The following is a 13015-nucleotide window of genomic DNA, read 5'->3' as shown; positions in this document are numbered from 1 at the left end:
GTTGAACTCCATTTTTCCACTCTGAAAAGGTTGGCCCCTTCTCATCTCTTACTTCTCACTTCATTGACTACTTTGTTCATGGTCACCAATTTTGTTCTTTGCCAGGTGAATCCACAACATGACACCAAGGTAATTTTTTGGGGGAAATTCATATCTCATCAACTGTTTTACTTGCCCCAGACCTTTCAAAGATGCATTACTTCCTCTGGGATAAATGTCAGAATACTTAGCAAAGAACTGACCCATTGCACACACAGACTGTATTGTGATTTGGTGCAATTTCCTCAATATGCCATGCTGCCAGCACCTAGAGGTGCCTGAAATATGGGAGGTACTCACTAAATAATCAGCCTCCCTTACTAGTCTAATTCCTACTCCTTCTTTGAGATTCAGTTCAGGTCTCTTCTCCTCCAGGAAGCTCTTCCTTCCCCATCCAGAGAACCTATGGTACTTCTACTATGGCACTTGACATACATACTGATATAATCTCTCATTTATCTATCTGTCTCACCAACAGACTGCAAATTACTTAAGGACAACCATCCGATCTTATTTATATCTGGATTTACACCAGTTAGCATGGGTCCATGTATGTAGGTATTTACACATTCAATTAGTTTGCCAAATCTCACTTGAATACCTTTGTGCTAGGCAATGTCCTGGACACCGAAAATAAGACAGACAAGGTCTCTGCCCTCAGGGAGTTTATATTTTAATGGTGGCATCAGACAATAGACAAGTAATAAATAAAATCATTCTAGATCATGACACATGTAGTGAATGAAAAAATCAAAGAGCTATGGTAGAAAGAAATAACAGCCTTTTTTTTTTTTTTTTTTTTTTTTGCGAGATGGAGTCTCGCTGAGTCACTCAGGCTGACATACAGTGATGTGATCTTGGCTCACTGCAATCTCTGCCTCCAGGGTTCAAACAATTCTCCTGCCTCAACCTCCCAAGTGGCTGGGATTACAGGCTCCAGCCACCACACCCAGCTAATTTTTAGTAGAGACAAGGATTCACCATGTTGGCCAGGCTGGTCTCGAACTCCTGGCCTCAAGTGATCCACCCGCCTCGGACTCCCAAAATGCTGGGATTACAGGAGTGAGCCACCATGTCCAGCCAAGTCTACTTTTAATAGTATAGATACGAATGACTTCTTAAAGAGAAGTTGGTGTTTGGACTATGACCTGAAAAACATGGAGGATCTAGTCATGCTGAAGGAATAAAGAGACTCTGTCTTCCTAGAAGGTATGAAATTGTGTTCTGAGGATCTTCTGACTTTCTTTGTGCCCAATACAGGACACTATACTCAAACAGCACTTAATTTCCATTGTTTGATTGCTTATTAATAAGCTTAAATTTTAACATAGAAGGATAATCCAAAACAGTGAACACATAGGAAAGCCTTCTGAGGAACTGTGAGGATGTGGAAGGTAACTGGATGGTGGTGATCTGTAGCTCAAGGGACTTCACAGATGTAGAATTTTACCATGTGGTGTTCATATCAATGTACTAAAATGGGAATTAATATTCTAAATACTTTCAGGAATATACAACCAGGTTTGATAGCAGAATGTCAGTTGCTTTGTTTTCTCTAGTAAAATTTTTTGCCTTTGCTTTTTCAGCTTATATTGGCAAAGTTATTAGGACCTCAGGACAGTGTTGCTTTACTGTGTATTTCATCTATTACTTGCTGAAAGGAGAAGTGGGGAACTCAGCAGGGTGTCAATCACTGAGGCAAACAAGGAGAGCAGGGGTGCAAGCTGAGACCAGACTCTCACAGACAGTCTCACAGATCTCAGGAAGGTCTACAGCATCTTGTGGATGAATACATGTAGATCCTTGTAGAACCAGCTTTCATGTGGTGAGTTCTAACATTTTGTTAAAATTAAGGGGACTGAACAGGAATGCCTAGAGTTCTATGGAAATAACAGATTCCTGACTTGAATCGCTGGGCTTTTCCCACTTGGCACTGGTTATGCCCTTCTTCTCTGACTGCAATGTCACGGAATTTCACGAGGTCATGTAGCACATTATTCAGAACTGTATCGCCTACACATAAGACAGTAGGTTAAAAATTTACGATAGAAACAAGTATATGATGTAGGCCTGGCTTTCAGTGACACTAAATCATTTCTTAAGATACTGCTTCAAAGCAAAAAGCATTTAATGATGCTTAATAAGACCAGTTCTATTTTGGGTATGAACCAAATGAAAATAAGACATGGTCATAGTCTTTGGAATTCCAGGTTTGTATGAGATATGGTTTGGCTGTGTCTCTACCCAAATCTCATCTTGAATTTTAGCTCTCATAATTCCCACATATCAAGGGAAGGACTTGGTGGGAGGTAACTGAGTCATGGGGGCGGGTCTTCCTCTATACTGTTTTCGTGTTAGTGTGTAAGTCTCACGAGATCTGATGGTTTTGTAAATGGGAGTTCCCCTGCACAAACTCTCTTGCCTGTTGCCATGTAAGACGTGGCTTCGCTCTTCCATCATTTTACACTATGACTGTGGGGCCTCCCCAGCACTGTGGAACTGTGAGTCAATTAAACCTCTTTCCTTTATAAATTACCCAGTATCGAGTATGTCTTTATTAGCAGCATGGGAACAGACTAACACAGTATGGAAACAGACAAACGTCACAATAACTTACGCATACATTTTACCCTGCATTTAGCACACTTCTGTAACTATCCACTGAAAGTCTGTTCTTCACCAGATTTGGGGTTTCTGTAGGACAGGAACAATTATTTATTTATATGCTTATTCCCACTGGCTACCTGGTACACTACTTGGCATGGCATACAGGTAGGTCTAAGAGATGTTTGTTGAACAAAATAAATATACATCTGATAACCATTGTAAATCAAAGATACATAATTCACTACAAGATTAATGAGGAAGAAGCAATTATTTTTGCCAGAGGAGTGAGGGAAAAAGAGAGGTCCACAGTGCCACAGACCAATACACATATGAAAAGATGCTCACTAGCACTTGTGGTCAGGAAAATACTCATTAAAATACATGGAGATCAAGACATCATTTTTCATCCAAAAGACTGATTTAAAAGTTATGTATTGAAAATTCCAGTCCTGATGAAAGCCTGGGGAAATCCACAAACTATTATTGCTTGCATGTGTATGATTTGTTGCAGTCTTCTTGGAATGTAATCTCGAGTATCATTTGCAATATAAATGCATTCATTTTTGATACAACAATATCATCTTAAGAATTCTATTGTACTTTATAAAGGTAAAATTACCAAAGTAAAAGGATATGTTTACAGATATGTCTATCAGAGCACTGTGTGTAATAAGAACTCTTGAGGAAATGAACTAAAGATCCATCTGAAAGGTAATGGAGAAGCAGTGTAGCACAGGCATTCAGAGAATACTCAGGAGTCAGCTCTATCTGACTAGCTGGCTGTCAGACCATTGAGCATACTACTAAATCTTTCTAAGTCTTACTTCTCTTATCTAGAAACTGAAGCTACAGGCTGGGCGTGGTGGCTCATGCGTGTAATCCCAGCACTTTGGGAGGCCAAGGCGGGCGGATCACCTGAGGTCAGGAGTTTGAGACTAGCCTGGCCAACGGGGTAAAACCCTGTATCTACTAAAAATGCAAAAAGATTAGCTGGGCATAGTGGCAGGCACCTGCAATCCCAGCTACTCAGGAGGCTGAGGCAGGAGAATTGCTTGAACCAGAGAGAGGCAGAGGTTGCAGTGAGTCGAGAACATGCCATCACTCTTCACAAGAGTGAAACTCCATCTCAAAAAAAAAAAGAAAAGAAAAAGAAACTAGAGCTACAAACAGTGCCTATTTTTGGGGTTGTTAAAAGGATGAACGCACTGAAAACACTTCTTGGCATGTAGGAAGCAATACATAAGTTAATTAAGCATGCAGTTGTTTAATTCAATATACTGTACAATATGCATACTCTGGGATGCTTATAAGCCTGGACCAATTTTTTCAATGCATTCATCTGCACAAACACCCAAGAGTCATTGTTAAGGGAAATAAATCAGGTTGTCATAGTCGAGTGAATAGTATACTTCTGTTTTCTTAAACAAATGAAAAAGTAGACCTACGGTATGTATATATCTTTTGGCACTTTTTAGTTGAGTCATAAAAATATGAAGAGAAAAAAACAATAACTCAACATCACAGATAGCAGGAAAACGCGATCTAGGTGGTATGTAAGAAACTATTCACAGTTTTTAAAAAATATATATATCTGTATTTTTTTCTGGCTCATTGTAGTGAGCATACATTTATGATTTTTTAAAAAATAACAAGGTTTACTAAAATAAATGTCGGCAGGGTGGAGTGACTCACACCTGTAATCCCAGTGCTTTAGGAGGCTGAGTTAAGGGGATTGCTTAAAGCCAGGAGTCCAAGACCAATCTGGGCAACAAATTGAGGCCTCATCTCTGCAAAAAAATTTAAAAATTAATCTGGCGCAGTGGTGTGTACCTGTAGTACCAGCTACTTGGGAGGCTGAGGCTGGAGGATTGCTTGTGGCTGCAATGAGCTATGATTGTTCCATTGCCTGAGTGCCACAGCAAGACCCTGTTTCTTTAAAAAAAAAAATTAACTGTAGGCCAAGCACAGTGGCTTATGCCTGTAATCCCAACACTTAGGGAAGCTGAGACAGGCAGATCCTAAGGTCAGGAGATTGAGACCATCCTGACTGACATGGCGAAACCCCGTCTCTACTAAAATACAAAAAATACATTAGCCAGGCGTGGTGGCGGGTGCCTGTAGTCCCAGCTACTCGGGAGGCTGAAGTAGGAGAATGGCGTGAACCCGGGAGGCAGAGCTTGCAGTGAGCTGAGATCGTGCCACTGCACTCCAGCCTGTGCGACAGAGCAAGACTCTGTCTCAAAAAAAAAAAAAAAAAAAAAATTAATTGTATAAGTTCAGGAACCACAAGCAACTCCAAGTGACACAAATATGGAATGGGAGTTACAAAACACAAAAGAATCTAGAATCCAAACAGCCACAATCCAGAACACTTCTGGATCCTGCCTGGGAGCTTGACTAGCTCCCTCGGACCTTGGAGAGGTACTAAACATTTGTACGCACAGGTGTGAATAGCATCATTAAATCTGTGTGGTATGAAGATTTCTCTTGCCTGGAAGTTATCACACTGTGGTTTATTATTATTATTATTATTATTATTATTATTATTATTATTTTAGGATGTGCATATAGCCTTGTGTTTGTAGCGGAGGGAAACATGGATTTGGTAGCAAAACATCCTTCAAAGCAGGGACTAACAATCTGACCCAAGCCACCCACTCTTCTTCTCCTGATGTGGTGTGGGAGGAGAAGGGAGGTGTTGGGACTCACCCACAGGGCCGGCAGAGGGCTCACAGCACACAGATGAGTTCCCTTCAGCCTGAACCCAAGGAGTTCTTCAGAGAGCACAGGCTGCCCTCATCCCCACACAGTCTCTGCCTCAGGGCTATTATTCACAAACACTACTGGGGAACTTCTCTTGATAATCACGATGTGTAATGCCCAAGAAAATGTGTCTTCTGAGAAAATGGGACAGGGTTGGCTACCAATACAGAATCACATCAAAAGCCTAACACATTCTCTGTCCTTAAACTGCACTTGCTGTGTGCCCCTCCAAAAGCAGGTTTTGCTGTTTGAGAAGTGCATACTTTTGGAGACCTAGTTAGAAGCCTGCTTGTGTCCCATGTGGATCTGAGAAGAGGACACTGCATTTGAGATGTCAGCCATGTCAGGCAAACTCTAAGACAGACAGGCACTGCAGGCTGTGTGAGTAGACTTTCAGCTTTAAGAGAGTAGACTTTCAGCTCCTTCCAGAATTGCCTAGGGCTTTCTCACAAGCTAAGCCTCTCTCAACAGACTGCTGATTGCCCTAGTGTAACAGGGGGAAAAAAAGATGAATATATTTCTTCTCAGAAGTACTATATTCAAGATTTTGACATTTTATTTTTCTCAACCTTTAAGCTTATCTTGCATCAGTATGGTAAAACCACCACGCTCTCCAATTCGCAAAGCTTAATCCACTATAAAGTGAAGACAATTTTAAGGTGCAGTTAATTGTTCTGCATCAAATCATCCCCTCTTCCTCTCGGTTTGACTCCCCGAGTGAAGAACAACACAAAATGAAACAAAAATCACCAACTTGCTCCAAGATTAAGGTGTAATCAACGACAAGACCAACTGGGAGCAAAAACTCATTCATTTGGTACAGTGATGTCTCGCTCTGTCTTCCCTGGTTTGTTAATATCCAGCAAGGCTTACAGCCCTAGGACATCACTGTAAGGTCAACAGCCTCTTGGCCTCTTGTCTACCCTACCACCTCAAGGGCATTTGCCAGTTGCCCCTTTCTGACTCTTTAGCTGCTAAAACTTGTAAAGAATAAGGGCTCAATTGAAAACTGCATGCATCTATTTGTTGGACAAGAAGCCATCTCTCTGTCGCCCAGTATTTTCAGGAGTAAGGCAACTGCTGCTCAGAATGTTACAGCACGTGGAAAACCCTATTCACTCTGTATATAGCATTTGTATGTGTGTGTGTCTATGTGTGTGTTTGTGTATACACAATACATATATAGATATTATATAATAATATACACATATATTTCTATAAAATATTCTGTTGATTTGTTTGGGTATAGAAAGATCCACCAGAAGGCAGAGCTCTGGAAGACAGATAAGCAATGAACAGATGGAGTTCAGTAACACGTCTGTAAGTCTGTAGGTTACTATTTGCTAGTTGTGTGACCTTGGGCACACCACAATAAATTAAGAGGATGTAATAACACATGTCTAACACTCAGCATCATGCCTGACACATAGTGAATACCCAATAAAAGTTTTCAGTATTGTCATTATTACCATTATCATCATTATCACTAAACCAGCAAGGTACTGGGTTCAAGGACTCAAAGATAAGTTAAGAAGAGAAAATATCCACATAAGCAAAGTAAAGAAGTAACACTTATCTCATATTCTTATTACAACACTTACGGTTGTATGAGAGTCTGTCTATTTACATTACATCTACCTTATTCTGGGATCTGGCATTTCTGGGCAGCTGCTTCAATAACTTATTCTATACAATTACATAAGGAGGGATACATGCAAGTGTATTTTCCTCTCACCTTGACTGTCCACAGATCTTTGTCCCCCTCTAAAAAGGAACACCTGGAAGACAGAGCCTATCTGCTGTTGATCTAGGCACACACACACACCTTCCCCTTGCTGGACCAGATCATTCCAAGGCATAAAAGAGTTAATCAATACAACACTGTTGAATAAATAAAAGAAATAAAATACAATATAATAAAATAATATTTGGATGACCATTCAGTTTGTTGTGTTCACTGCTCTGTTTAAAAACAGAGTTACTGAGTACTAGCTTATATGCTATCCTGTACTCAGGGCCATGGGTACCTTGCAGATGTCTAAGACTTGCCTGAGGTCATAGTGCCCAATTTTTGGCATAGGCAGGTTTTCTGAACATAAAGTACTGAAACTGCCCCAATAGTTCCATACACATTTCTTTGGGATAAAAATAGGAATTGGCCCTTCCTGTCTTAAAGCTTGAAACTTAACATTTGTTTCATCTGAGTTCCTTCCTCAGGAAAGGCCCTGGAAGCCCCTCAGAAAGTATCAAAGAACTAAAACTCACCAGCTCATTGCATTCAGACCATGAGATGCCAGGCCCTTCATTTCGTTTCCTTACCCTTCCCTAGTTCCTGTTTTCCAACACACTGTTACATTTCTATCCCGCTATATTAAACCCCTAAGTTTAGTGAGTCAGGGAGATGGATTTGAGACTGATCACCCATCTCCTCAGCTCCAGCACCTGATTAAAGCCTTCTTCCTTGGCAATAATCGTTGTCTCGGTGATTGGCTTTCTGTGCAGTGAGCAGCAGGGCTGAGACTGGATCCTTGGTGTTTTGGTAACAGTATGAGCTGGTGCAGGAGAAAGTCAGCTTATGCTAGGCCATCTAGTTTCCTTCAAGAAAGTATGTGCTAGACAACTCAGAACCCTAAGGCTTTCTCTTCCTGACCCCTGTCGTCTACCCACCCAGGCCTGTCCCACTCCTACTCCATATTAACATACCTACGGAGGTTCCCTAAACTCTGAGTATGGGCACCGTGAGCTGTTCAAAAGTCCTACCGAGGTTTTATATATATTATATATTATATTATAATATGAAGTATTATACATATTTTCCACCTTATTCTCTCTTTTCTAAATTATATTTTCAGTAAGGTACCTGCCATTCCTATTAAAGTACTAAAATGATTACAGGCGTGATGGCTCATGCCTGTAATCCTGAAAGTTTGGGAGGCTGAGGTGGGAGAGTTACTTGAACCCAGGAGCTCAAGACCAGTTTGAGTAACAAAATGGGACCCTGTCTCTATAAAAATAGCTTTAAAAAATTAGCCTAGGGTAGTGGCAAATACTTGTAGTCCCAGCTACTTGGGAGGTGGAGGTGAGAAGATCGCTTTTATCTGGATGTTTGAGGCTGCAGTAAGCTGTGATCACGCCACTGCACTCCAGCCTAGGTGACAGGGTGAGAGTCTTTCCCAAATAATAATAATAATAATTTAAAATCAATAAAATTACCAGCTTTTAATATATCACATACCTGCAGTAGTCACACCAGTATATGACATATGGCAAATGACTATTAGGATATATTTTTAAAATATATTATGTATCTATGGGTATAGTGTGTGGGCGTATACACATGGTCATCTCGCAGTATCTGGAGGAGATTGTTTCCAGAACCCCCATGAATACTAAAATCCACAGATGCTCAAATTCCTGATAGAAGATGGTGTAGTATTTGCATATGGTTTACTGACCTTCTCCCTAGTATATTTAAAATCATTCCCAGATTACTTGTAACACCAAATACAATATAAATATTATGTAAATAGTTGTTATGCTGTATTTTTTACTTGTATTAGTGATAGTGTTGTTTTTTAATTTTTTCCCCCAACAGTTTTGATCCAAGATGGGTTGAATTAACAGATCTAAAACTCAGAGAGACAGAAGGCTGACTATATGTGTATCTACAGTCATGTATCACTTAATGAGGTGGATACATTCTTAGAAACATGACCTTAGGTGAGTTTCTCATCGTGTGAACATCATACAGTATACTTACACAAACCTAGAGGGTGTAGCGTACTACATATCTAGGCTGTAAGGTATACCCTATTGTTCCAAGACTGCAAATTCATACAGCATGTTACTGTATTGAACACTGTGGGCAATTGTAACATCATGGTATTCGTGTACCTAAACGTATCTAAACAAAAGAGGTACAGGAAAAATGCAGTATAATTTTATGGGACCACTATTGTATATGGTGTCGTTGACTAAAATGTCATTATGCAGTGCATGGTAGTACACTCCCTTCAGTGAAATTCATCTTAAGATTCAGAAGCCAGCAGGTCATTCTTGCCACACTTTCCCAGACTTCACCCAAGTAGACTGTTCCTTCAGAAGGGAAGCCTGATACTAATGGAATGTGATGCCATTTTTTAAATTAACCCTTTCCACTAAGTTTGAAAAGGACATTCTTCCTAGACTGGGCCATCAGTAACAATGCCCCATCATGGAGAGAAAGGCATACTGAACCTGAGCTTCTACAGTCTAGGGCGACCTGCTCCTCAGGCCCCGCAAGCATGCTCTTTCCACTATGCAGGTGGAGAGTTACGACTGTTGAAAGCCTCTGTCCCAGTGAGACAAAACTGCAGTATCTATTAAATTTCTAATATGCAGACTATGTTTTATATGGCAGATACACTGCAGAAAAAAATGCTGGCTTTTGCTCTGATACATGGAGATCCATTAGAGAAATCTATCAGGGAAGTACGAAGTTGATCAGAGTCACAGAGATTCTGATGAAGGGTTACCGAATTGAAGCAATATAGTAGATGCTGGCTCCTTAATGCACTAAAAAATTACACTTTTTATTAAGGACCCTACCTACCAAACTTCCCACACTTTCAGTTACATCCCTGTAACTAGGAACTATACCCAGAAGTGGCAGCTTGGTTTTCAGGCTTCAGGCTGTCTTGTGGCTTGAAGGTTGGGTTTCACTGGGTGCTTGCCCCTATCTGCCTAGGAATTTGTGTGCCTTCTACCACTATCACAATAATTTTTCAAATGAATAGGTACAAATCCCTTAGCATAGAGGAGCTCCTTGAATACCAGCATGACTGGGCAGTTGGGCTACCAAGAGTCCAAAATCATGGTTGGGAAACTCCTCCGAGACCCAATATGTTTTTTTCTTTCTACCTACAGCTTGCACCTCCCCCATTTGGAGCCTATAAAAACCTGGCCTCAGCCGCACGTTGGGACTACCCGCCTTCTGGTAGGGACTACACGCTTTGGGTCTCCTCTCCCCTGGGAGCTGTTCCATCACTCAATAAAACTCTTCTCTGCCTGGATCACTCTCCAGTTGTCCGTATAACCTCATTCTTCTTGGATGCAGGACAAGAACCTGGGACCCACCAAACAGCGAGTGAGAAAGGAGTTGTAACACTGTAGCCTTCCTGTCTTCTGTTGGTGCCAGGCAGCTGCCCCACACAACAGGAAGTAGCAGTGGGGCCGGGCCAGCCTAGGAGCCATGAGCTAGAGCAGAGCAGTGGGACTGAACAAGCTGTAACAGGAACGAGCTGAAAACCACCCCCACCCCATTTGCTGCCCTGTGGCTGGTGAGAAGGAGAGAAGAGCTGTGACCCTGCTGGGGACCCAGACCTCAGCTCCCCAAGCCAGGGCTGTGTGCCATGCTGTAACACCCCCCTTGGAGTTCCATGATTGCTGGTGTCTCCGAGTTTTTAGGGCGCCACCGCATTCCCCTCATCCAGACACCAGCGCCCAAGGCAGAAGCCCCTTGCCGTACACCTGGTCCAGCCACAGCCTTGCACAGAGCCAATGCCTGGAGCTGCCCACCCCACCACAGCAGCTCACGCGCCTGGCTTGCCCTTGGCGGGCATGAGATATAGACCAGTTGTATGAGCTGAGGGCAGCCTGATAGGCCAATTGGGCAGAGCAAGCCCTGTGGGCACAAGTAAAACTCAAGCAGAGGCACTGCCGGCTGCAGGGGTCTCTGGCTGGCAAAGAGGCACTGAAAAAATCCTGTATCATTTCCACACTCTATATGTGTGAAGCAATACAGTGTGTATCCTAAGGATAAGGGTGTGCATGAGTGTGGGTATGTATGCCTGTGCTGCTGGTGAGCTGCAGGACCGTCATGGAAGGGAAGTTAGTAAAAGAATGTTGCTCTGGGCTGGGCACAGCAGCTCATGCCTGTAATCCCAGCACTTTGGGAGGCTGAGGCTGACAGATCACCTGAGGTCGGAAGTTCGAGAGCAGCCTGACCAATATGGAGAAACCCAGTCTCTACCAAAAATACAAAAAATTAGCCAGGTGTGGTGGTGCATGCCTGTAATCCCAACTGCTCAGGAGGCCGAGGCAGGAGAATCGCTTAGAACCCGGGAGGTAGAGATTGCGCTGAGCCGAGATCGTGCCATTGACCTCTAGCCGAGGCAGCAAGAGCAAAACTCCTTCTCAAATTTAAAAAAAAAAAAAAGTTTCCCTGGTAGAGAGCCTCATTCTACAGACCAAGAGGCTGTGCTGAGTCCTTCTGCAAAGAGACTTCCACTCTCACTTCTGATCCAATAAACTTACAGGTCAGTGAGATGGTGCATAAACACAACCCATTGTACAGGTTAGCAAAAGAATCTGACTGATTAAAAGAAGGGATCTATAAAGAAGGTAAAGCTCTGGCCTGCCTGGAGATAAAGCCCAGCGCATCACCAAAGAGAGAAAGCAAGGAGTACACATTACCAGGAACCTTCCTGCCAGGAAAAAGTGGGTGGGACAGCAGTAGCAGGCATCATGCTTAAATAACAAGGTAATTATTAGCTCCATTTATCTACATACCTCCAAAGTGAGCTCTCGGTGATGCTCCCCAGGTTATAGTCATAGAGCTTTGTCAAAATGAGAATCACCTGAAGGCAAAAGAAGAACTCATGGTTAGTCTCAAACAATTACAATCTCTTAGAACTGAAATGGCCCAAGGGAGGGCTTAGGATTCCTTTAATAGGCGCTTAGCATAATTGAATGAATTGTTACGGCATTTGCGGCACTGACTGGGAAAGGGTTGGCGCGCCTTCTGCCTTTCCACTGAACTGCTTAGGCCTATCCTCTCCCCACCTTTGTCCCTGTTACCCTGCAGCAAGGGTTAACTGCTCCTCCAGGCGTTTCTTTCCCTAGTGGGTTTAATGCCTTTAGGGAAGGCTGGCAGAACTGCCAAATATGAACACAACTCAGGTTCTCACTGAGCAGATGCCTGGAAGAAAGGAAGGTCAATGATTAGTTTCCAGCCCTAGTAGCTGGGCACACTGAGGTTACCCAATGTGCCCAGCTACCATCCTTTTGGGAGATAGCAAATAATTCTTTGAAAGAATGTCAGTATGCCCATTTAATAAGGGGGATGAAGAGTAATGCTATCTCCCAAAAAGAATTGCTGTTTGAAGTTAAATTAGGAAATAAATACAAATTACATATCAATTAGCATATTAGCATGGTGGTTTGTGTGTGTTTTTTTTTTTTTTTTTTTTTTTTGAGATGGAGTTTCGCTCATATCGCCCGCGTTGGAGTGCAATGGCGCAATCTCAGCCCACTGCAACCTCCGCCTCCAAGGTTCAAGTGATTTTCCTGCCTCAGCCTCCCAAGTAGCTGGGATTACAGGAACCCGCCATCATGCCTGGCTAATTTTTTGCATTTTTAGAGATCGGGTTTCGCCATGTTGGTCTGGCTGGTCTCGAACACCTGACCTCAGGTGATCCGCTAGCCTTGGCCTCCCAAAGTGCTGGGATTACAGGCATGAACCACTGCGCCTGGCCTAGCATGGGATTCTTAAATGTTAGCTCCTTCCCTTTGCCCTATGTGAGCTTGGTTTTAACTTTCTTCTGACTTCCAATTTCTAGGAAAGCCA

The 13015-nt window shown here is 42.5% G+C and overlaps 1 protein-coding gene across 5 annotated transcripts in view; it reads right to left on the bottom strand.

Moving 5' to 3' along the window:
• SORCS1 (sortilin related VPS10 domain containing receptor 1) overlaps positions 1 to 13015 on the bottom strand; it is a 600060-nt gene that overhangs the window by 371290 nt on the left and 215755 nt on the right. For all 5 annotated transcript variants that reach the window (XM_023206217.2, XM_023206215.3, XM_023206213.3 and 2 more), the window contains exon 2: positions 11959 to 12026. In XM_023206217.2, the coding sequence (XP_023061985.1) occupies positions 11959 to 12026 (68 nt within the window). The remainder of the gene's footprint in view (positions 1 to 11958; positions 12027 to 13015) is intronic.

This window comes from Piliocolobus tephrosceles, chromosome 9 (assembly GCF_002776525.5).
Source record: "Piliocolobus tephrosceles isolate RC106 chromosome 9, ASM277652v3, whole genome shotgun sequence".
NCBI lineage: Eukaryota > Metazoa > Chordata > Mammalia > Primates > Cercopithecidae > Piliocolobus > Piliocolobus tephrosceles.
This window is presented reverse-complemented; position numbering and strand designations above follow the sequence as displayed.